This window comes from Eschrichtius robustus, chromosome 13, assembly GCF_028021215.1.
Source record: "Eschrichtius robustus isolate mEscRob2 chromosome 13, mEscRob2.pri, whole genome shotgun sequence".
Classification (NCBI taxonomy): Eukaryota; Metazoa; Chordata; class Mammalia; order Artiodactyla; family Eschrichtiidae; genus Eschrichtius; species Eschrichtius robustus.
Window position 1 is genome coordinate 91,766,439 of NC_090836.1, and position 22,163 is coordinate 91,788,601.

Genomic DNA, 22,163 nt, shown 5'->3' on the forward strand with positions numbered 1-22,163 from the left:
CAAGTTTGTTGGGTTAATATGAAGAGTTGAGGGTTTGGACTTATCAGGTTTGAGCTGCCTGGCGGACATCCAGAACTCAGAGATGCTGAGTGAATGGTTAGTTATATAGGGCTGGAGATATAAATCACAAAGCCACGGGACTAAGATGACGACCTAGGGAACAAGCACCCCACTCTTGCTCTCAAGTTCCTTTTTTAGAGGAAGGGCAAAGTCCCATGCCTTATACTCCCAGGGGAACACTGGGAGAGGAACTCCTCCTACATTTGGCTTTAGCGGCTATAGCTCTTCTCTAAGCAGATAAATAGAATGAATTCCAATACTAACATATGCATTTTGAAATGCCTAAAAGTAAAGATACAAACATCTGAAAATTTTACCAATGATCTCTATAGGAAGTCTCATTCAAAAATATTGGTTGGGGAATTCTCCGGCAGTCCAGTGGTTAGGACGTTCACTGCCGAGGGCCTGGGTTCAATCCCTGGTTGGGGAACTAAGATCCTGCAAGCCGTGTGGCGCAGCCGAAATGTATGTATGTATGTATGTATGTATGTATGTATGTATGTATGTATGTATGTATGTGTGTGTGTGTGTGTGTGTGTGTGTGTGTGTGTGTGTGTGTGTGTGTGTGTGTGTGTGTGTGTGTGTGTGTGTGTGTGTGTATTTTGGGTGAACAGTGCTTCTTTTATGAATGACTTATACTTGCATAAAGTCTTGACAGTCCGAAAACAATTTTTATACCATGGGAGTTTGGCAGAGGCTTATTATATTTTGTCATCATGAGAAAGTGTCCAGATTCACATTTAAGAAAATTGCTTTCATTGGTCAATATCTGATAAAGCCAATTTCCAACCCAAAAGGAGATAAACAGTTATGACTAATCTCAAAATAATTTCTATTTCATTATGCTGTGAAATGGCTACCATAAAAGCAAGTGCAAATTTAAGTATCACTTGAAAGAATAGAAAGTCAAGGTCAAGAAAGAGAATAACTCCTCTTTATATGTGTGGTTTTCAAGAAGTAACAATATAGCCACTTGCCAGAGATACTGTGAAACAAGTCTTTCATTTGGATCAACTCAGTAGCACTCAACACTGACTGGACATTAGACTCACTTGGGGAGCTTTTTAAAAATACCAAGGCCAGGGCTCTACCCCTGACCAACTAAATTAGGATCCCTGGAGCTGGGGCCCTGGCACCAATCACTGTTTTTCACATTTCCCAGCTGATTATCACGAGCAGTGTTATCGGTTGGATATTTGTCATCCCCCCACCCCGACTCCTAAATTGGTATGTCGAAGCTCTAACTCATAACGTGATGGTATTTGGAGGTGGGGGCCTGTGGGAGGTAATCAGGTTTAGATGAGGTCATAAGGATGGGACCCCCATGATGGGATTAGTGTCCTTATAAGAAGAGGAAGAGAGACCAGAGCTTGCTCGCTCTCTCCACCATGTGAGGACACAAGAAGGCAGCCATGTGCAAGCCAGGAAGAAGGCCCTCATCAAAACCCAACCATGCTGGCAGCCTGATCTCGACTTCCAGCCTCCAGAAGTTTAAGAATATAAATTTCTTTTGTTTAAGCCACCACCCAGTCTATGGTATTTTGTTATGGCAGCTCAAGCTGACTAATATAAGCAGCTAGACAAAATGATCCCAGAGATCTCTTTCAGCTCTAATTATGTACAATCATATCTAATATTTGATAATTAGTGTGTCTAATTTCTAAAATTTCAGACTAAAAATGAAACCACTTAATGAAGACTTTGTTTTAAAAGGTCATTTTGAGAGTTAGGAATGTAGATCTAGATTCCTTGGATGTTTTAGTGTTTCAGGTTGCACTGTGGCTATGAATCAGATAAAAGAGCTGATATGAAAGCAAAATATTTATCTAAAACCCATAATAAGAATATAAAGTTTCCATTTTTTATGGATTTCTAAATAATAATTCAAGCTAATGTTTTCTCCTTCTTCTAACATTTGCTAAAAGCTCAGAACCACAAAATCTGTTCTCTTCTCTCTACTACTACTGTAACCAACACAGGCTGGGCAATTAATTACACTTGGATCCATGCAATAAAATCCTAATAGGTCTCCCAATACTTGGCCTTCAACTCCTTCAATCACCCTTTCCTGGCTGCCAGAGTAATCTTTATAAAATGGACATCTCACCATGACATTCTTTCCCTTAAAATCCTTCAATGCCTGTGCAAGAAGGTGAATACACTTAACATTACTGAACTATATACTTAAAAATGGTTAAGACAGTAAAATTTGTGTTTTATGCCATAATTAAAATACACACATGCACGCACACACACAAAGCACGGAATAGTTCCTGGTACATAGGTAGGAAAAATGCTTCGGTGACTCTCCATTATTTCCAGAATGAAATTTAATTTTCTTAGTTGGATAAAAGGCTCTTCATGATTTGGCTGCTGCCTCTCTCTCCCTCGCTCTCACATACACCCAATGCTCTAACTATAAAGAACCACTAGCAGGACCTCCTTGGTGGTCCAGTGATTACGACTCTGTGCTTCCACTGCAGGAGCACAGGTTCGATCCCTGGTCAAGGAACTAAGATCCTGCATGCCGCACAGCGCAGCCAAAAAAAAAAGAAAGAAAAGAACCACTCGCATTTCACAGTCCTTTTCGCATACTCTGTTTCATCTGTCTAGAACACTATTCTCATCCCTTACCCTTCACTGTCTCCCTGAATAACCCTAATTTAAATTTCTCCTTTAATACTTGCTCAAACTACCAGGACACTTTCCCAGGACACTGCAGGCTGGGCTGGGGCCTCCTCTCTGGTCTCTCAGGACCCAGCGCTTACCCTGACATCTGCAACACAGTACAGCAATTACTCTTCTGTCTCTTAATGCTCTCCGAGCTCTTTAAATCCAAGGAACATCTCATCTGTGTATTTTCACCACTTAGCACAGTGCTGGGCATCAAGGAGATACTTAGAAATTTGTTAAATTAATGAAATGATGTTTTGAAAATATGAAAAAAAAGGAAATACAGAGAGTAGAGGTAAAAAATAAAAAAAACAAACAAGTGAAATCTTCCAGGATAAACCAAAACGTTAGTTTTCCAACCTCTGCTTGGCTACGCGGAACACAGGAGGCACAGACGGGTGCCAAGGCAGGAGACAGATGACAAGCCTCGTTCCCCGCCCGAGGGGCGTCGGGCTGCAGGCGACTCACTGTGTGTGGATGAGCACGTGCTGCTTGAGGTCCTGCCTCCGCATGAACAGCTTGTCACAGTAATCACACTTGAGGTTCTTCTCGCCCGTGTGGATAACCATGTGGGACTCCAGGTGAGCCTTCTGGGTGAAAGACTTGTCACACAAAGTGCACCTGTAGTTCTTCTGACCTGCACATCAACCCGAATTACCACACCATGAATAAAACTGCCACGAGCATTCTCAGGATGAAGAGGCACATTGCATGGGTATGTGGCAGAGGCAGGAATAAAACAGAATTGACTGTGAACTGGAACTTCACTTTCTGGGACTGTCTACCCAGAGCCACTCAGAGCCACTGAATTTATATTCTGCAACTAAAGCTAGTGAAGCTAACAAATCTGACCTCCTAGGACTGCTTACCTACACACACAACACACACACACACACACACACACTTTTCAATGTTTAGAGCTAACACATGATATAAACTCTGGAAAAAAAATCACTTATAACCCCAGTGCCCAACTTAATTCAATTATCTTTTTTAAAAAAACTCATGAAATCTAGTAGTTGCCTATAAGCAAACATATTTTTACAACCTACATTTCAGTTTTCTTTTTTAAAACATATAATATGACCTCATAAACCAGGGATGAAATAAAATCCTTTTAAGAATGCAGAAATAGGGACTTCCCTGGTGGCTCAGTGGTTAAGAATCCGCCTGCCAATGCAGGGGACACAGGTTCAAGCCCTGGCCCAGGAAGATCCCACATGCTGCGGAGCAATGAAGTCCGTGCACCACAACTACTGAGCCTGCACTCTAGAGCCCGCGAGCCACAACTACTGAGCCCACGCGCCGCAACTACTGAAGCCTGTGCACCTAGAGCCCGTGCTCCGCAACAAGAGAAGCCACCGCACCACAACCAAGAGTAGCCCCCGCTCGCCACAACTAGAGAAAAGCCCACACGCAGCAACGAAGACCCAATGCAGCCAAAAATAAATAAATAAATTTATATTAAAAAAAAAAAAAAAAAGAAATAAAGTTACTCTAAGTCAGAGGTTAGCAAACCTTTCCTTACAGGCCGGTCAGAATCTTAAGCCCTGTGGGCCATATGGTCTCTGCTGCGACTACTCAGTCTTAATGGAAAAGAATGAGGAAGAGTTTTCCTTTCAAAGATTTGGAGAATGAATGACCCAGCCAAGAAAACGAAACTAAAAGTTACTTTATAGTAAAGTAAAAAAGTAAGTGAAAAAAATGAAAAAAATAAGTGCTAAGAGAAAGGGGTTGGTTTGTATGGAGTTTAGAAAATAGAAACTCAACAAATTTTGGCGGTGTTTACTGAGCAATATTCAAAGGAAAGAAACTGGCTGTGGCTGGTGACCAGGGGTGAGCTCTAATGGGAGGCTCAGGCTGTTTCTGTAGAATTCCCTTTAGGTCCAAACACATACATCAACTTCCTGATTATTAACTGCATTTTCCCAGTCACCTTCAAACTATGGTGGGGGCACCTGGAAAGTGAAGCATCTTAATAACTAGAAGTAATACTCTCTGAGGAGGCACAGTTATCCCACCAAGATTTATGACCCAACGAAGTCCTACTGACAGCCAGCTGGATTCATTCTCTAACATCTGATCTCAACTCTACCTGCAAGACTATCTTGCTGCCAAGGCCTTACTAATTTCTAATTTTGCAAAATTCCACTCTGATGGTCCAACACAACTTACCCGTATGTATCTTGAGGTGGGTCCGCAGGTTGCTGGGATCACTAAAAGCCTTGCTACAGAAATCACACTTGTGGGGCTTCATACCCATGTGACCCATAAAGTGAACATGAAGTTTGGAAGGAGAGATAAAAGCTTGGGGGCACATGGAGCACTTCCACTTCCTTTCTTTGCTGTGGCTTGGCCCATGGCTGCTGCTGTGGCCCTGGCTAGGAAGATGGTTATGGATGTGGCTGGTCAGGTGGGCTTTGAACTCTGTATAGGAACTGCACTCCTTGCCACAGTTACAGAGGTGCACATCTGGGTGTTCAGGAACACCTTAAGAGAAAGATTATTCAATGTCTCCTGATACTTAAATTTTAAAACTTGTTGATATTAGTAATTGTTGCTTATAATTCTCCCTCCTACCAAACTTTCCAGCTTGCATACTACCTGTAAAATTAAAACATCTTGTTCAATGCTCTAGTCCCAGCATCTCAAATAGCGTGTCAGGCACATACATAGGGAACACCTGGTAAAAACTGGATTATAAGGCACCTTTCCTAGGCAAAAAACTTGAGATTTTGTAGTATACACAAACTCCTAAACATCACTTGTCATCAGGACACAGTGCAAGAAAAAGCCTATGAAGGTTAAACCAACTCAAGAAGCTTTGCTGTCCCTTATGAAATTAAATTGTAATGGTCCAAAAGGAACTTAGGAACTTCAAATTCCCCAAATCAAAGTCCTAACACAGGAGTTCATACTGCCTGGTCAGTAACAATTAGCTTATGAAGAATCTCACGGATTTTAACACTTTTAACATGGGGTAATATCCTGCTTTTACATACACAAAGGTATGTGATTTGTTTCAGCTTACATGTGAAAAATTACCAAAACTTTACTACTGGTCCTTGGTGCTTTTACTATGCTAGATTCATAGCAAACAAGTCTTACATAAACTTACCAATCTGCTGAGCATAATCCCGGCTGTAATAAAAAAGCAGTTCATTTTCAGGAGGGATATCTTGTGAGGTGCAGAAATAGATTTTTCCATCATGGGGGTAAGCCACCAAATTCTGCTCTTCCCGATTCCTAAGTTATCACATTTAACAGATCAAGCATATTAAATTTATTTTATTAATTTAAAAAAATTTGGGCTTCCCTGGTGGCGCAGTGGTTGAGAATCTGCCTGCTAATGCAGGGGACACGGGTTCGAGCCCTGGTCCGGGAAGATCCCACATGCTGCAGAGCAACTAGGCCCGTGAGCCACAACTACTGAGCCTGTGCATCTGGAGCCTGTGCTCCGCAACGAGAGGCTGCGACAGTGAGAGGCCCGCGCACTGCGATGAAGAGTGGCCCCCGCTTGCCACAACTAGAGAAAGCCCTCGCACAGAAACGAAGACCCAACACAGCCATAAATAAATAAATAAATAAATAAATAAATAAATAAATAAATAAATAAATAAAGTAACAAATGTTCAAGTACAACTGGTGTCTTTAAAAAAAAAAAAAAAAAAATTTTTTTGGCTGCGCCACACGGCTTGCAGGGTCTCTGTTTCCCGACCAAGGATTAAACCCAGGCCACAGCAATGAAAGCCCAGAATGCTAACCACTAGGTCACCAGGGAACTCCCATCAAGCATATTAATTTTGAAATATATACTAAACACATCATATCCCTACAGCAAAATCCTATATGAAAACTTAGATGTACTATTTCTCTGGGTCATTTCTCTAATTCCCTATACCACCTATCAGGAGTAACTTGCACAGAAACAGAATTCTTACTTCAATATTGCCCTTTATAGTCAGAAATACTACAGTCCGTTACTGGAAGAAAAATAAATAAAAAGTCTTAAAACAATATGACAAAGACAAAGAAATAGATACCTGAACAAGAATTAACCACAAAAGCAGCCTAAGGGGTTGACTAATAGCTAATATAAAGAAAAGGTACCCACTTGCAAGGTCAATGGTAATTGTACCATTCCTTACTGCATTAGTAAGTTGAATAAACTGTTCATAAAAAAAGGATAGTTTCTTATATTTTGATTTATAATAACCCTTAGTCAACAACTACTGGGGTGAAGAAGGTGAAAAGCCTTAGCTTTAAGGTATGTTCAGATATCACTGTCATTTGGATTCTTCGATTCTTCCCTATTTTATTCAAAGCTTCCTACTGAAAAACAGCCGAATCGTAACTATTCCTTTCATCCAAGTCTACTCTTACCTGGCTTTGCGCACAAACATCATCCAATTACATTCATTTTCGTCCGTTGTAATGATGCAGAATTCTAGGACACCACTGTGGTATATCTGCCAACAAAAGGCAAACGTACACATCAGATGAACTGACAAGTGATACACAATGCTACTAAGTTTAGTCTAGCAATAATCTCATTTACTTTGCAGTAGGTACCAGCTTTCCTAGTCAGTGTGAAAATATATGGTTGTCTTCTCACATGTTTGTCATTTCACCAGTCTCCCTATTTACAGCAATACAATAAAGACCACTAGAGACCTACAGTTAGTGCTCAGCATATAGAATCATGTTGCTCTTGATTATTCACATTTTGGCTTGACTGGAAAAGACATAAAAAACACTCTACTTGTCTTCATCACCTACCACACGAATGGACATTAAGGTCAGAGAACCACCTCTTCTCATTATTTCTCCAATGCACATAGCATTCCTCTATGTTTACTTCTGGATACCACAATTAAAGTCCCCAATGCCAGTGGCACTCTACCTCTCCAACTATCACAAGACCCATTTCCCCCTTACTTCAATTTTTGCAGGTATCATTCTCAACCTATGGACTAAGATTCTATATAAACATGTTATAGGAAAAGCTGTTTATATCAAAAACTTAACTTTCTAGCCCCTTCCATTAGAAAACTAGAGAAATAATCTTAGCTTCCAATTCTAGAATTGTTTCCCAAGCTAAATATTTGAGGAATGTTTTAGTTGATTACAAAATAAGACTTTCAACATATAAACAAAGCCCATGGCCTCAGCTGCCACAATAAAAATGAATAATCATTGGGTTATCTAACAAAATGGAGACTAAAACAGTTTATCTTCCATATTCAATACCTGATGTTTTGCTATGTATAATAAGTTGGCTACCAAGAACAGAAAGAATGTACTGTTAAATGACTGATAAGTGAAAGGCACTGTATGAATCTTGGCGAAGTTTGACTTTTACATTGCTTTTAACTACCTCATTACAGTAAAAGCATCCAAAAGTCACAGAAAAGTTTCATAAACACTGACCTTCCAGATATGATTAACCGCCTTGTCTGTCCATTCTGCTACTTCCATGGAGTGACTTTGCTGGCCAATAAGAGGCCCAAAGCAAGTCCGCACAGGAATGGTTTCTCCAGTCCATACACCTATCAGTGGAAGGACATGAACTACACAATCAATGATTTAAACATCTAATCAGAGAAGAGAGTAGCTTAACTCATGCAAAGAATCTTATTTTCAATGAACCTAAGTACTACTGATACTCTAGCACTCCTGAGAGATAGATAAGTCTTATGGGTTCTATCCTGTAAATAAGGAAAAAGTAATAAACAGATTAGATAGAGGCTCAGAAGAAATAAGCAGAGTAAGAAGCAGTATCAGAAATTCCTGAACCCATTTTTATACACAAGGAACCAAACCATGTCCCTCCAAATACATTATTTTGGAGTTGATACATAAAAAAGACTAGAGAACATTATTCTATCATAAAAAGGTAAAGCAATTACTACAAAATAAATCAAACTTCTAAGATCACTTGTGCTTAAAGCACTGCTCTTTATTATCTAAGCTGTTTAATGTTTTCAATTGACCCATGCCTAAGTTACACCTGAAAGAATAACAAACCTAGTATTGTATTTTCAAAGAAGGGCACAGTGATTCAGATACCATGTGAAATTCCAGTATGAATAAGCATACTTTGGCAGTCTACATTGCTTATTACCTTTACCTAAGGAGTATTAGGCAATTTACAAACATCTAATGTAAATATCTTTAGTGATAAAAAAGTTATCAATGGTGAATTTTCAATGTTTTATAAAAGAAACTAAGTTTCAAGGAGTGCTTTTTCATGATTATTGATAGTGGATGATACAGGTGAAAATAAAAGTCAAGTCTTCAAAGACTCAGGCTAGGATTCTCTCCTCTATTCAATTCTGATTCTAAGAAAGGGGAACTTTCCCAATAAAGTTTTCAACTTGATGTACTGCTGTCACCACTGGACAAGACAAATATTCCGTAAAAGGATAAATCTTCAGCTACAAATTGACTTCTGGATCAACCAAATAATCACTAAATTATAACCATCCACTTTTACAACTCTACCCTACAAAGGAAGAAGAACCTCTGATGGGTTTTTGTGGTTCCAAGGGTCTTACCAACATCTGCTCCCACAATTGACTGGCGGAGAACAAGCTGTTTTGGGAGAGAAAGCCTCGCTCTGCTCTCTATTGGAGTGTCAGGAACAAAAGTCACTGGTCCGTGATCTGGGCAGTCTGAGGGATAGGCTCGGTCACAGAGAGTGCACCCTGCAGATGGGAAATTTGAGACATAAATGGGGTCAGTTCTAGCAGGCAAATGAATGACCACCTGCTTTTTTATTTAAATACAAATTATTAAAACGTAACCAGTACGAAGCAAGGTTCTAGTAGAAATTCTCTGATCAAAGAACCACTTTCTTACACTAAAATATATATCCACTATCCACTGTTATATCTCTCTTCAGCAAGATCTGATATTTTTCTTTTGATCCAACTGGACAAGTTTTCTATTCAGTGCGTAAGAGAAAGACTGATCAAAAAATAACACTACATTACTTCAAGAATCAAGTATATTATTCCTTACATTAAGTAGATAAGTAATACCTTCAGATATGATGTTCTGAAGTCCAAAAGATTCCAATTCTACCAAACTATAAGAGGAAACTGAGTTGAAATGCTGTAGCGATGCAAAGCCAAAACAGAGATGACAGTACAGCACAACAGAGTCAGAGCCAGCTGCACCACTGCTCTCTTTTGCTTCACTATTAACAAACTGGCTGATCACGCTTTGATGACAAGCTCTTAAGACAAAAAAAATATGCAACCTGCTCTTTGGGACAGCAGGTGAATCATATTCTTCCAGACATATTTGCTTAACATTCTTAATTCTTAATTGTTCATGCAGTCTTTTTGCACTGTCAGAAAAAATGCTGAATTCATATACTGTTTTCTGTGCTTACTGTAACTTTACTTTTACAAGCTCAGGAGCGTCCTCCTTCTCTATAAATCTTTTGTTCTATTCTTTTACTTTCCTTTCGCACTGTTACCTTAACAGTAGTATTCATGACCCTATTTAGTCAATGATTGTGTTCAAACTTTCCAAATTCATTCACAAAATAGTTGTAAATACATAAACCTTAGAATCACAACCTTCTAGGTGCCTTTTTCTCCTAAGCAATCCATTAGAAATTACCACTTAAATGGCATAAAATATCAGTAAGTTTTCATATTTAGCCAAAGCAGTAATAATGTATTACTTCTTCGAGTACTACTTGATTAAAAATTCTTTGAATATCAGACTAGAGATCCCCTACACTCTATGAGAACTTATTCTCCAATGCTCTTAATAAGAAACCATGTTAACTCTTCAAACAAAGGAGATTCAGACTTCATACTGCAAAAAATGCTTACAGGTTTCCTTCAAAGATATACAAATGGCCAATAAGTACACGTAAGATGTTCAACATCATTAGTCATTAAGGAAATGCAAATTAAAACCACAATGAGATGCCACTTCACACCCACTACAATGGCCATTTAAAAAAAAAAAAAGTCTTGGCAAACATGTAGAGAAAATGGAACCCTCATACACAGATGCTGGGAATGTAAAATGGTGCAGCCACTTTGGAAAACAGTCTGGCAATTCCTCAAAAAGAGGAATTCCACTCCTAATACATATCCAAGAAAATTAAAAACATATGTTCATACAAAAACTTGTACATGAATGTTCCTACCAGCATTGAATGAATGGTCAAAAAGGAGAAACAACAAAATATTCATAAAAGATAAATGGATAAACAAAATGCGGTATATGCACACAATGGAATATTATTCTTCTAAAAAAGGAATAAAGTACTAATACATGCTATAACATGGATGAGCCATCACAACATTATACTAAGGGAAAGAAGCCAGACACAGCCACATAACGTATGATTCCATTTATATGAAATGTCTAATAGTTGAATCCAGAGAAAGTAGATTAGTGGTTGCCTGAGAATGGGGGGCAGGGGTGAGAGTGACTGCTAATGGGGTTTCTTTATGGGGCGATAAAAATTTTGGAATTACACAGTGGTGATGGTTGTACAACCTTGTCAATATACTAAAAACCACTAAATTGTACACTTTAAAATGCATATGTGAATTATATAACACATGATCTAATAAATTTGTCTTATGTTGAAAAAGCAAATGGCATGTCACACAGAATACCTTACTGAAATTTACTTCTATAATTAACTGTCTGTGAAATCTTGGGAAATACCTTAAGTATTATTAGGCTAAGCTTACCTGTAAAATACAGAAATGACTGTTTCCTTACTTCAGGAAGATGCTATAAGAACCAACAAAATGTCTATATACTGTTTGGCTTACCTGAGGAAAAGGCACCACATTAATACAAAGGACAATACAAAGGCAAATAAAAGTTCCAAAGTCTAGTTATTTTCTATACTCCCTTAACACCTGACTTTGTGACTAAACCTGTTAAGGATGATGGCCCTTTCTATCAATATCTCCAAAAGAAAAAGGCTAAGCACACTCACAAATTGTAAACAAGGTTGCCATATTTTCCTTGTTTGAATTGGAGTCTTCCATTTGCAGTGAAGGTGGTACAAAAGAAAGACTGTCTGAAGACACATCTACATGACCTGTCCCCATAGCAACCTCCTGGGTGATGGAGGAGACAGCCACAGGTTCTAGGCTTAGGCCAACTTCATGGAGGGAAACAGATTCTAGGGAGGCGAGGTTGTGTGAGGTAGAGAGTGCCACGCTTACAGAGTTGGTGCTCATGGCCACGGTGTGGATGGAGTCACTGAGGGCACTGTCAGACATCCCGTTGACCCGACTTGCAATGTGGTCTGTCTCCATGACCACAGGGAGCTCCAGGCCATTCCCATGAATGGGTATCACACCACCATGTCCTACAGTTTCTGCTGCAAGGCTGTTGCTCACAGAATCCACAGACAGAGGTTCATGACTTCTGGAGCCATTTGGGATTTGGGTATGCTCGCCTGCAACACCATCCATGGTAAGCTCTTCTGCCATTCCATCTGTAGAGATTGGGCTGGTGACCCTAGAGACGTTCTCCATAGTGATTGTTGTGTCCAAGGCCACCTCATGGCCATCAGTGGGATGAAGACTTTGGGCACCATGTGTGTTCACAGAGCGAGAGTCTATTGAAACAATACCTGGTTCTAATCCAACATTTCCATTGGACTGATAGGGATCTAGCGCTGAAGGGTTATTGGTGATAGATAATGCTGTATTACCATCAACATTTATAGAGTTAGGGTGGATATACTGAGGAGGTGGTCTGTCAGCTAAATAAGATAAAATGCCTGAGAAAAGGAAAAGATGAGATATCAGGAATTTTTCAGTATATTGTTAAATATAAAGAATTCCAAATTCCTTACAAATGTAACTAAATTAAAATAATCTCCTACCTATTTCTTTGGTTTGATATCTATATACTTTATAAATAGCAACATACATATACCACAATTCAGTATTTCCTGTGAAACTCAGAAATCATAAAAAATTAACTATGTTCCTTTGAAGTCACTAGAAATTAATCACTTATAAATGCTGCCTTTAATATATACATGGCTGTAGTTCCTGAGTCTTAAGATGCTGAAATCTGCTCTATAAGAGTTAAAAGGTAAAATCATTTAAAAGCAGATTTTCCGTGTGAAAAATAAAAATTAAATATAATTTTTAACTTATTAAACTATCATAAAACATTAGGCTCTATTCAAAACAAGTCACAATTATACCTGCTTTATTAAAACAGAAAAAAATATTTGAACACGTGCTTATGAGGATGTGGTGAAATGGTACTTGCTGCATTGCCACTAGGAGCCTAAATTTCTAAATCCTCTTTGGAAAGTATCTATAATAATAACCTCAAAAATGTTCATACCCTCTTGCACAAGAAATTCCACTTACGGTAATCTCCCCTAAATACATTTTGTAAATATTATACACAAAGACATTCATGTACGGTAATTAAAAAAACTGGAAAAAACTGTCCAACAATAAAGACTGATATAATAAACCATGGACTATCCACTCAGTAGAATATAATGCGTCATTAAAAAGGATAATTATGAAAACCACATAGCAGTTGGGAAAAATAACTATGTAAAAATAGAGAAAAATATTAAGTAAAAAAAGGGTACACAGTTGTATAGAAAGTAAGTACTATATAGTCTTAATTACGAAAAACAGTAAAAACCTATACATAAAAGACAGGAAAGAAGTACACCAAAAAGATGGATGATGGGACTATGAATGATTCCTCTTCCTCCTTATTTGCTAAATTTTTTGAAATGAGTATATAATACTTTTAGAATAAAAATTCAATAAACTTTAATTTATAATAAGCAATGACACTGTAAGCAGGACATGTGGTTGATAGGAATTACAACTGCAGAATTATAAAAACTGAACCAAGGAGATGCTAGAGACGAGAAAAACTGTTTACGTGTCATTAAGAAGTTAAGCTTAGTCAAATTGCTATGTTAATATGTTATCTATATGTTCTAAGAGGAAAAGTAAAACATACGTTCATACAAAAACTTGTACATGAATGTTCCTACCAAAGGAACAATTTTTTCCCACATAGATTAATATCTAATAGTGACAAACAGAAAAAAGTGTTATTCAAGTCTTCAAGAACTTAAGTTAAGAGTTGGCTGAATTCTTTCTTCTAAATTCCTGAATAACTATAACACTTACCAGGTAGAATGGTTCTGAAGTAACTGCTCTCAAGGTGGGGGTAAGGTGGTGGAGGTAGGGTGTAGTTTCTTTCAGGTAACCCACACATCACCCCTCGATCCCCAATACCCATTGGGAGCATGAGAGACAAAGCAGAAGGCAGAGAGCTCAGGGAGGGACCCAGGTTTGGAATCGCCACTGGCAGCCCTACAAAAAAAAATTTTTTTTTCTCCATTAAAAGTAAGTATCTTAGGGCTTCCCTAGTGGCGCAGTGGTTAAGAACCCACCTGCCAGTGCAGGGGATATGGGTTCGATCCCTGGTCAGGGAAGATCCCACGTGCCACGGGAGCAACTAAGCCCGTGCGCCACAACTACTGAGCCAGAGCTCTAGAGCCCGCGAGCCACAACTACTGAAGCCCGCATGCCTAGAGCCCGTGCTCCGCAACAAAAGAAGCCACTGCAATGAGAAGCCCGCTCTCCGCAACTAGAGAAAGCCCACTCGCAGCAACGAAGACCCAACATAGCCATAAATTAATTAATTAATTAATTCAAAAAAAAAAAGTAAGTACTTTAAAATTCTGTAATCACTAGCTAAACTCTTAGGAAGGTTTTTGCAATGTGCAAAAATCTCACCTAGCAGCCCTTTACATCCCCAGATAGGTAGTGTTGTGCAGACATCCACAAACAAGTCCTAAATTTAGTCAAGTTAGTTTTAAAATGCCAACTTGATCATCCAGTTGTCTATTGCTCTTAAGTATCAAAACATTTAATTACAATTAAAAACCTAGTTTAAATACAATTTAAGAAAACAAATTATTTAGAGATAAAAAGAATGGGAAGAAACATACCGAAGTTCAAAGAAATATATCAAAGTTCAGAGTGGTCTCTGAGTAGTGATAGAACAGTTGTTTGTTTGGTTTTTTAAGAATTTTATTTATTTATTTATTTATTTATTTGGGTCTTCGTTGCTGCACGCAGGGCTTTCTCTAGTTGTGGCGAGCGGGGGTCACGCTTCGTTGCGGTGCGGGGCTTCTCATTGCGGTGGCTTCCCGTTGCGGAGCACAGGCTTCAGTAGTTGTAGAATGCAGGCTCAGCAGTTGTGGCGTGCGGGCTCAGTACTTGTGGCGCAGCACAGGCTTAGCTGCTCCACGGCACGTGGGATCTTCCCGGACCAGGGCTCGAACCCATATCCCCTGCACTGGCAGGCGGATTCTTAACCACTGTGCCACCAGGGAAGTCCCCAGAGTTCTTTATTTTTTCACTTTATCATATTTTCCATTTTATATGGTGAGAACGTTTCACTTAAAAAAAGATATGCTTCTGGGCTTCCCTGGTGATGCAGTGGTTAAGAATCCGCCTGCCAATACAGGGGACACGGGTTAGAACCCCAGTCCGGGAAGATCCCACATGCCACGGAGCAACAAAGCTCATGCACCACAACTACTGAGCCTGCGCTCTAGAGCCCGCAAGCCACAACTACTGAGCCCACGTGCCACAAGTACTGAAGCCCTTGTGCCTAGAGCCCGTGCTCTGCAATAAGAGAAGCCACTACAATGAGAAGCCCGTGCACCACAACAAAGAGTAGCCCCCGCTCGCCGCAACTGAAGAAGGCCTAGGCGCACCAACAAAGACCCAATGCAGCCAAGAAAATAAACTAATTAATCAATTAATTTTTAAAAAATGCTTCTACTTGGAAATTAATGTAAAGCTAAATGTAAAACTGTACATACATATTTTCATATAATCTTTTGTATATATGCTGTACTTCATGATTTTTAAAAATTTACACTTTACATTTACCTTGGACTATATCTATCTGCAAGTGCTAAAGTGACCCTGTGCCTACGTATCATAATGAACAATCACCAACTTGGGCAGTGCTGATTCGCATTATTTTTGCCAGTGGCAGTATTTTTTAATAGGTTTTTCCTCCTCAATAAGAGTGTCCACTAAATTGAATGCCTAAGAGATACTCAAATGAGTTAAGAAGTAATAAATATCTGGGGCTTCCCTGGTGGCACAGTGGTTGAGAATCTGCCTGCCAATGCAGGGGACACGGGTTCGAGCCCTGGTCTGGGAAGATCCCACATGCCGCGGAGCAACTGGGCCCGTGAGCCACAACTACTGAGCCTGCGCGTCTGGAGCCTGTGCTCCGCAAAAAGAGAGGCCACAACAGAGAGAGGCCCGCGCACCGCGATGAAGAGTGGCCCCCCACTCGCCGCAACTAGAGAAAGCCCTCGCACAGAAACGAAGACCCAACACAGCCAAAAATAAAAAATAAATTAATTAATTTAAAAAAAAAAAAGAATAAATTTTTTTAAAACTTTCTTTTGTGGACACTAAAAGAAATGTGAAGAGACACTAGTTTAGACAAACCTTAATGGCTGCATATTAGTAATTAAGCAGGTAATTCTCTATAGAGAACTAAACAACTTATAGATTTAAAATACTCTTAAACATTAAGTCTTACTTTGATAAAATCCAATACATTACAATGTCAAAGACCGAAGAATCACTATCTTGCCAGTGTAAGACTCAATGGCTTACTTGTTTCGTTTCCATTTCAACAGAAAGAAAAAATTGAACTAGCCAGATAAAAAGGTTTTAAAAGTACAGTGATGGGGAAAAATGAGCTTTTCCTATACTATTATTCTGTCCCAGTACTGAGGCTCAGGGGGAGTTCTATGTAGGTGCTCCATCTCTGAAACCTCCTCTTTGACCATAATTCTAGGTCTGGCGTGTTTGCAGTTGTTGCCAGTTTCAGGTATCATAGAAAATAAAGCTGAATTTCCCGTGTGTTCTAGGAATAGTTATTACAGTAACTTTGATTCTCTCCTAATAACCCAGGGACAGAATGCCAAGGTGGAAAACAGATGAATGGGTAACGCTAGATAAAATGCCAAATCAACTACAGCTCTAGACAAAAGGCCACTAAACCAAGAAGAGAACAACCAGAAAAAAACCGCTACTCCTATTCTGTTCACTAGGACTTCAGTACTCTAGAAAAATTGCTGCCACATGTGGAACCACCAATTTAGATCTGCTGGGCTTCTCCCTTCCACTCTTAAAGGGGCTTTGACCCCCCCTATAGGCTCCATTTAGAACTGATAATGCAATTAAGTACTGAAATTCAGTCACTCTCCCTTACCACTCACCTGGGGCCGGGATGGCATTGTGAGTGGGTGAGGCAGCCAACCCCAGGTGACTCCCTGAGACTGGCAAGGCATTGCTCACAGAGGATGAAGTCAGCTGCTCCATCCCCACTGGGCTCAGGTTCATTTCATTCATCCTAAGAAAGAGCAGACACAACCAGTTATGCAAAAAATTACCTCAGTGACTCTGTTTAAGGTACTGAAGAACCTGAAACAATGGAGGTGGGGAAATGGGACTTAACCAACTATGACTTCATTTTTATGTTCACAGCTCCCTGATAACTAGTGTTATTGGGATTCAGAGATGTTAACTCAGCCGTCATATAGCAGAAACAGGATTAATAGGGTTTAACTCAGGTGTGCCTTGCTCCAAACCCTAAGCACACTATCTAAAGCAAAGTTTGCAATCCTTAGAGCACACTGGCAACGAGGGTTTGTTTTTTTTAAATTCACCTAAGTTTTTTCCTTCACAGTATTTAGTTTCTCCGACTGGCTTATTACTTCAAACCAGGAGTTTTATAGACAGTTTGCTTTAACTTACTCAAAGAATTTTTACTAATTCCTTTTACCAGGAGTTAAAGTGATACTGGGTCTGAATTAGATTACCAATCGTGTAAAGAAACACCATAGCTTCTCCATGGATCAGCATTTTATTAAAATTCTGTATAGATATCCTAATAATTAATCAATAATTTTAGTAATATCCTCCACATATCGAGGTTCATTAGGTAAGCTTTGCTAGATACTTTATAAAAAATTACTTCATATTTGCTCACCAATTCTTCAAAATAAGGTAACCAAGGAATTAGGCTCAAAGAGGGCTTGTCATATGCCCCAAATCACACAGCAATGAAATGAAAGAACACAGATCATGCTGCAAAATACTGTCAAAAAGTTTTTCAATACACCAAACCTTTTTTATCTAGAGACCATTTTTGGCTGAAGAATCTGAGAATTGCTTTTTCCATAAAATCCATCTTGTAGTGCCATTAACAAAGTCATTAGAATAAGAGTATACTGATTTGAATAAGACACTACTATAGATTGTTATCAGTAAGTATTAGTTCCTGTGTCAGAATTTAGAGACTGCCATATTATAAACAACTTCAAGAGGCCAGCCAACAGGCTATCCAAAGGAGGTCACCAGTGACCTCCAATGCTTATACTGAGTTATCACAGTGATGCAAGTTCGTGTGTGTGCACCTATGTACATGGGAGGGGTGAAGAACAGGAAGGGGAATCAAATCGGTCTACACACTCCTTAGCAGTGAAGGCAAAACTTAATAGGTTTTTAATCTGAAAAATGGCAATGTCAGCTACCAATCAACATGAAAATAATAATAACTAACACTTATTACTCCCTTACTTTAGGTGTTAGGCACTGGGCTACGTGATAACATGTAATTACCTCACCTAATCCTTATAACTACTGTGATGTAGGTATTATTCTTAATCCCATTTTAGAGATGACGAAATTGAGACTCAGGCTAAGAAACTTAACCCAAAATTACATTAACTAGTAAGTGGCAGAGTCGGGATTTAAATCCAGGTCTGCCTAATTTAAGAAACTAGTAAGTCACAGAATTGGCATTTAAGTCCAGGTCTGCCTAATTTAAGAAATCTGAACTCTTAACTATGACTAGAAAAAGACAATTACAATAAAAAAACTTTTTGCCTTTTACAGTTCCAACACTTATGATCTGTGTATTTATATTGTGGAGTACGTTTAAAGTCCCACATAGACCTATTCCTGAATTATTCTCTATCCATAAGCTTCAACCTTACCCCGGGCTAGGTATCTCATAAAACTAGGCTCCCAGACGTTAATAAAGTGTACAAAGCTGAGGGCGATACCCTATATAGAGTAGGCACTCTGAAATATGTATTTGATTTGGATGAAGCAATGCAAACTCATCTTTACTAGAAAGACAACTAGCAACACATGGCAAATGAGGTACACCTTATGAAAGACAGCACATTAATAACAGTAATTATGCGATAAAAGAATGCAAAAATCCTTATAGCCTAAAGTAAAGAAACGATAGCTAACAATTTTGAAGGTTTCTGGGTTTGGGGTGGTTTAAAACAGACTTTTCCTGTGACTTTTTATAGCTACAAACATTAGCTAAAACTTTACAACCACTGGAGCAGTAATGACCTACAAAAAACTGGTTACGATAATTTTTTTAAGTACAATTAAAAGTCTGTAGCTTCAAATTCCATGCTGAAAATTTCTGAGTATTAATCTGTGCACCTAATCTCAAGATAAAAATCAAAACGGTGTTTCTAGGTTGACTCTTAGGCCTTCTCAAACCAGTTCAAACCGGAGTTTAATGTGAGAGGCTCAGCAGATTTCTACTTTGTTGTGAGTCACTAAAATGTGATGATCTCAGCAGCCATAAACCAAAGGTAACTAGTATCCCACAGAGAGAAAGCAGATGAAGGGAATTTACAGTATGAGCCTCAAAAGACTCCCTCATTCCAAAGTGCAATTCTATTCTAGCTCCTTTTCTCATATGGGATGCCAGGAAGCAATCTTGGGGGAAGGGCCAGAATCAAGATACTAACTAAGCTCGCTCTTCTTCCCTATGCATTCATTGTAGAATCATATCCTTCACCTTCTCTAGTTTATGTGACCTATGTATGAACCATTTGTTGATCTTACGACTTTTCCTTGAAATGACATATAAGAAGCTAACTGAAATGCAGCCACTTTGCAAATGCAATGGACAGTTTCAGTAATTTGAATGAATTTTTTTTAATCTTCCTTATCCTCAACATACAGCCTATGAAAGGGCTCATAAAGAATGGTCAAACGTAACTATTTCTCTGGCACACTCCTGTGCTGTAGTGGCATGGTACCACGAAGTACTTTCAACATTAACATGAAGCCTGCAGAATTAATAACTTAATTTCTCTACATTACCAGCCAAGCCAGACTGTAACCACCAAAATTCAAGGTGAAACATGGTGATGAACTAGAAACACACGTCGAAATCCAGATAAAAATATTCTTAAACGCGCAAATAACTCAAAGGCAAGGATAAAGATGTCCAACGAGCCAACAATCGACTTAATGGCTATTCGGAACAACTACTCACATTTGGAGTAAATCAAGTTTAATGAGAGTATATTCAACCCAATACTGGTTTCTGGATGATTTGTTCCCTTTGGGACAAACCCACTTGCCAATCGCACCTGTAACCTGACCAATGGCACCAAAAACAAAGGCACTCTTAAGTCGTATTTGCCAAATGTTTTCCAAAGATGTCACCAACGCTGAGCCCACCAAGCTACTCACCTGTGATGCATCTGCTGGGGGCCAAGTGTCAGAGAAAAGCGCACACGGGTGGCGGAGAACCGGCATCAGGGTTTGCGTTCCAGGGTCACGTGCTACCGCATCTTGCTTACAACCGCTGCACAAACGCGGCCATTCGTCCCCGGGGCCGCCCGGGGCAGCCCAACTTCTCCCGAGGGCCGGCGGCCGCGCACCCCGCCGCGAGATAAGGCATGCCGGGGGACACCCGGGGCCTTTCCTCCAGAAGCTTCGGGAGGGGGGCTACCTAACCTGAGGGGGAGGACAAGGGCGGTCACCAAAACACGGGAAGGATGCAGCCCCCGTCCCCTCGCCGCCAGAGAGCCCGGGCCTGCTGACACTGCCTCCCAAGGGGGGCCAAGTCGCCCGCTCGCCGGCATGGGGCCCGCAGGCCGCCCTCGCCCCGCCCCGGCCGCGCGGGGGGCGCGCACGCCTGCCCCACCGCTTTGTTCCTCATCCGGGCAAAGCTCGCCTCGAGGCCCTCCCCGCCAGCACGAACCTCCACCCCGGGGGCCGCTCGCCTAATGTTTCCCGCCCGGCCCGGCCCAACCCGCAGTGTCCTCAGGGCCGCACCCTCCAAGGCGCGTTTCCGGCTCCTCAGCCACTCTCGGCGCCCGCCGCCCCGCCCCTTGTGCGTGCGCCCCTCCCCGCCGCGGCCCGCTAGCGGCGACCGCGCACCTACTCCCCCTCCCCCAACCCACCCCGTTCCGCGCTTGCGCGGCGCGGGGACCCGGGCCGGAGTGGGCGGGCCGTGAGAGGCTCGGCCCGGAACGCCTTGTCTCAGTCCGGCCGGGTCGAGTCGAGCGCCGAGCGATAGATCCCGTTGCTAAGTAACCAGGGCTGACGTGCGCGCAGGGAGTGAGTTCTGAGTCTTATAAATCCACCAGACTTAGGATTTCGGTCTTCCTGGCATTCTCCTAGTAGGAGAGCGTGGGTCCACGCAAGCCCACAAGATTTGAAATAAGGGACTTAACCCAGAGGTGTTGGCGGTGTTGCCCAGAAGGAGTTGAATATCCCGAATATTTGTCGTCATACGTTACATCTGAAGGTTGCTCAGTTTCCTTGCTTGAAGTCATAAAGGGTGGAGTTTGGGATTTTGTACAAATTTCCTTCCCCTTCTCTCTTTGCCGTTCGTCCCCTACTGCATGTCAGGCACCGCGCTAAGCCCTAGGGATACTGAGATGGCTTTAAAGGAAAGTGGTCCAAGTTCATGAGGATTGGACATTGAAACTACAACACACACTACCTAGTAGCTTCCATTCACCAGCAGAACAGCAGAGACCCAGGAATTCCTCCTTTCATTCAGAAGACACTTACTGAATTACATCTCAAACATAGGATACAAAATAACACGCAAGTCTTGACTTTCAACAGCTTGCAGTGTAGTAGGGACCGGTGAGTTTTGAAAGTTCAGTCTCATGTGAAAGAGGCACATACAATGTTTTGGACGAGAGCCTGGAGTGGTGTCAACTCACGTAATGTCTCCCTTCCTTTACTTCTCAGAAGGAGAAAGAACATTCCAAGTTGAGGGAACTATTCACTGAACACTGGCAGGTCACGTTGGTTTTGCTCTCTTGTTGACAACAGATGTCAATAGAAACCTAAATCAAGAAAGTCATCATATCACAACTAAGTGAGAAACAATATTGCCTAAAATGTCACATCAAACCTGGGGCCTAGGGAACGATGATGTCTTACAAAGGCTAAATAATTTCATTCTGGTTTTCCATACCTATTCTTTTTGAACAATTTTATTAATTTCAGAAGTGTATGTAAAAATCAGGTCAGATAAATGTAAGAGCTAAA

General features: G+C 40.5%; 1 protein-coding gene across 6 annotated transcripts in view; it reads right to left on the bottom strand.

Moving 5' to 3' along the window:
• The window catches only part of PRDM4 (PR/SET domain 4), a 45,067-nt gene extending 24,110 nt beyond the window's left edge, over positions 1–20,957 (bottom strand). The window contains exons 1-11 of one of the 6 annotated variants that reach the window (XM_068561806.1): positions 20,931–20,957; positions 20,343–20,609; positions 17,045–17,178; positions 13,911–14,096; positions 11,717–12,511; positions 9,291–9,440; positions 8,164–8,303; positions 7,117–7,202; positions 5,852–5,979; positions 4,909–5,223; positions 3,202–3,370 (exon numbers count right to left, since the gene is read on the bottom strand). In XM_068561806.1, coding sequence (XP_068417907.1) covers positions 3,202–3,370; positions 4,909–5,223; positions 5,852–5,979; positions 7,117–7,202; positions 8,164–8,303; positions 9,291–9,440; positions 11,717–12,511; positions 13,911–14,096; positions 17,045–17,178; positions 20,343–20,353 — 2,114 coding nt within the window. In that variant the 5' untranslated portion in view covers positions 20,354–20,609; positions 20,931–20,957. Of the gene's footprint in view, positions 1–3,201; positions 3,371–4,908; positions 5,224–5,851; positions 5,980–7,116; positions 7,203–8,163; positions 8,304–9,290; positions 9,441–11,716; positions 12,512–13,910; positions 14,097–17,044; positions 17,179–20,342; positions 20,890–20,930 lie in introns of those variants that run through there. The other 5 variants (XM_068561807.1, XM_068561809.1, XM_068561805.1 and 2 more) reach the window with 5 other exon arrangements.
• Between the last annotated feature and the right edge of the window lie 1,206 nt (positions 20,958–22,163).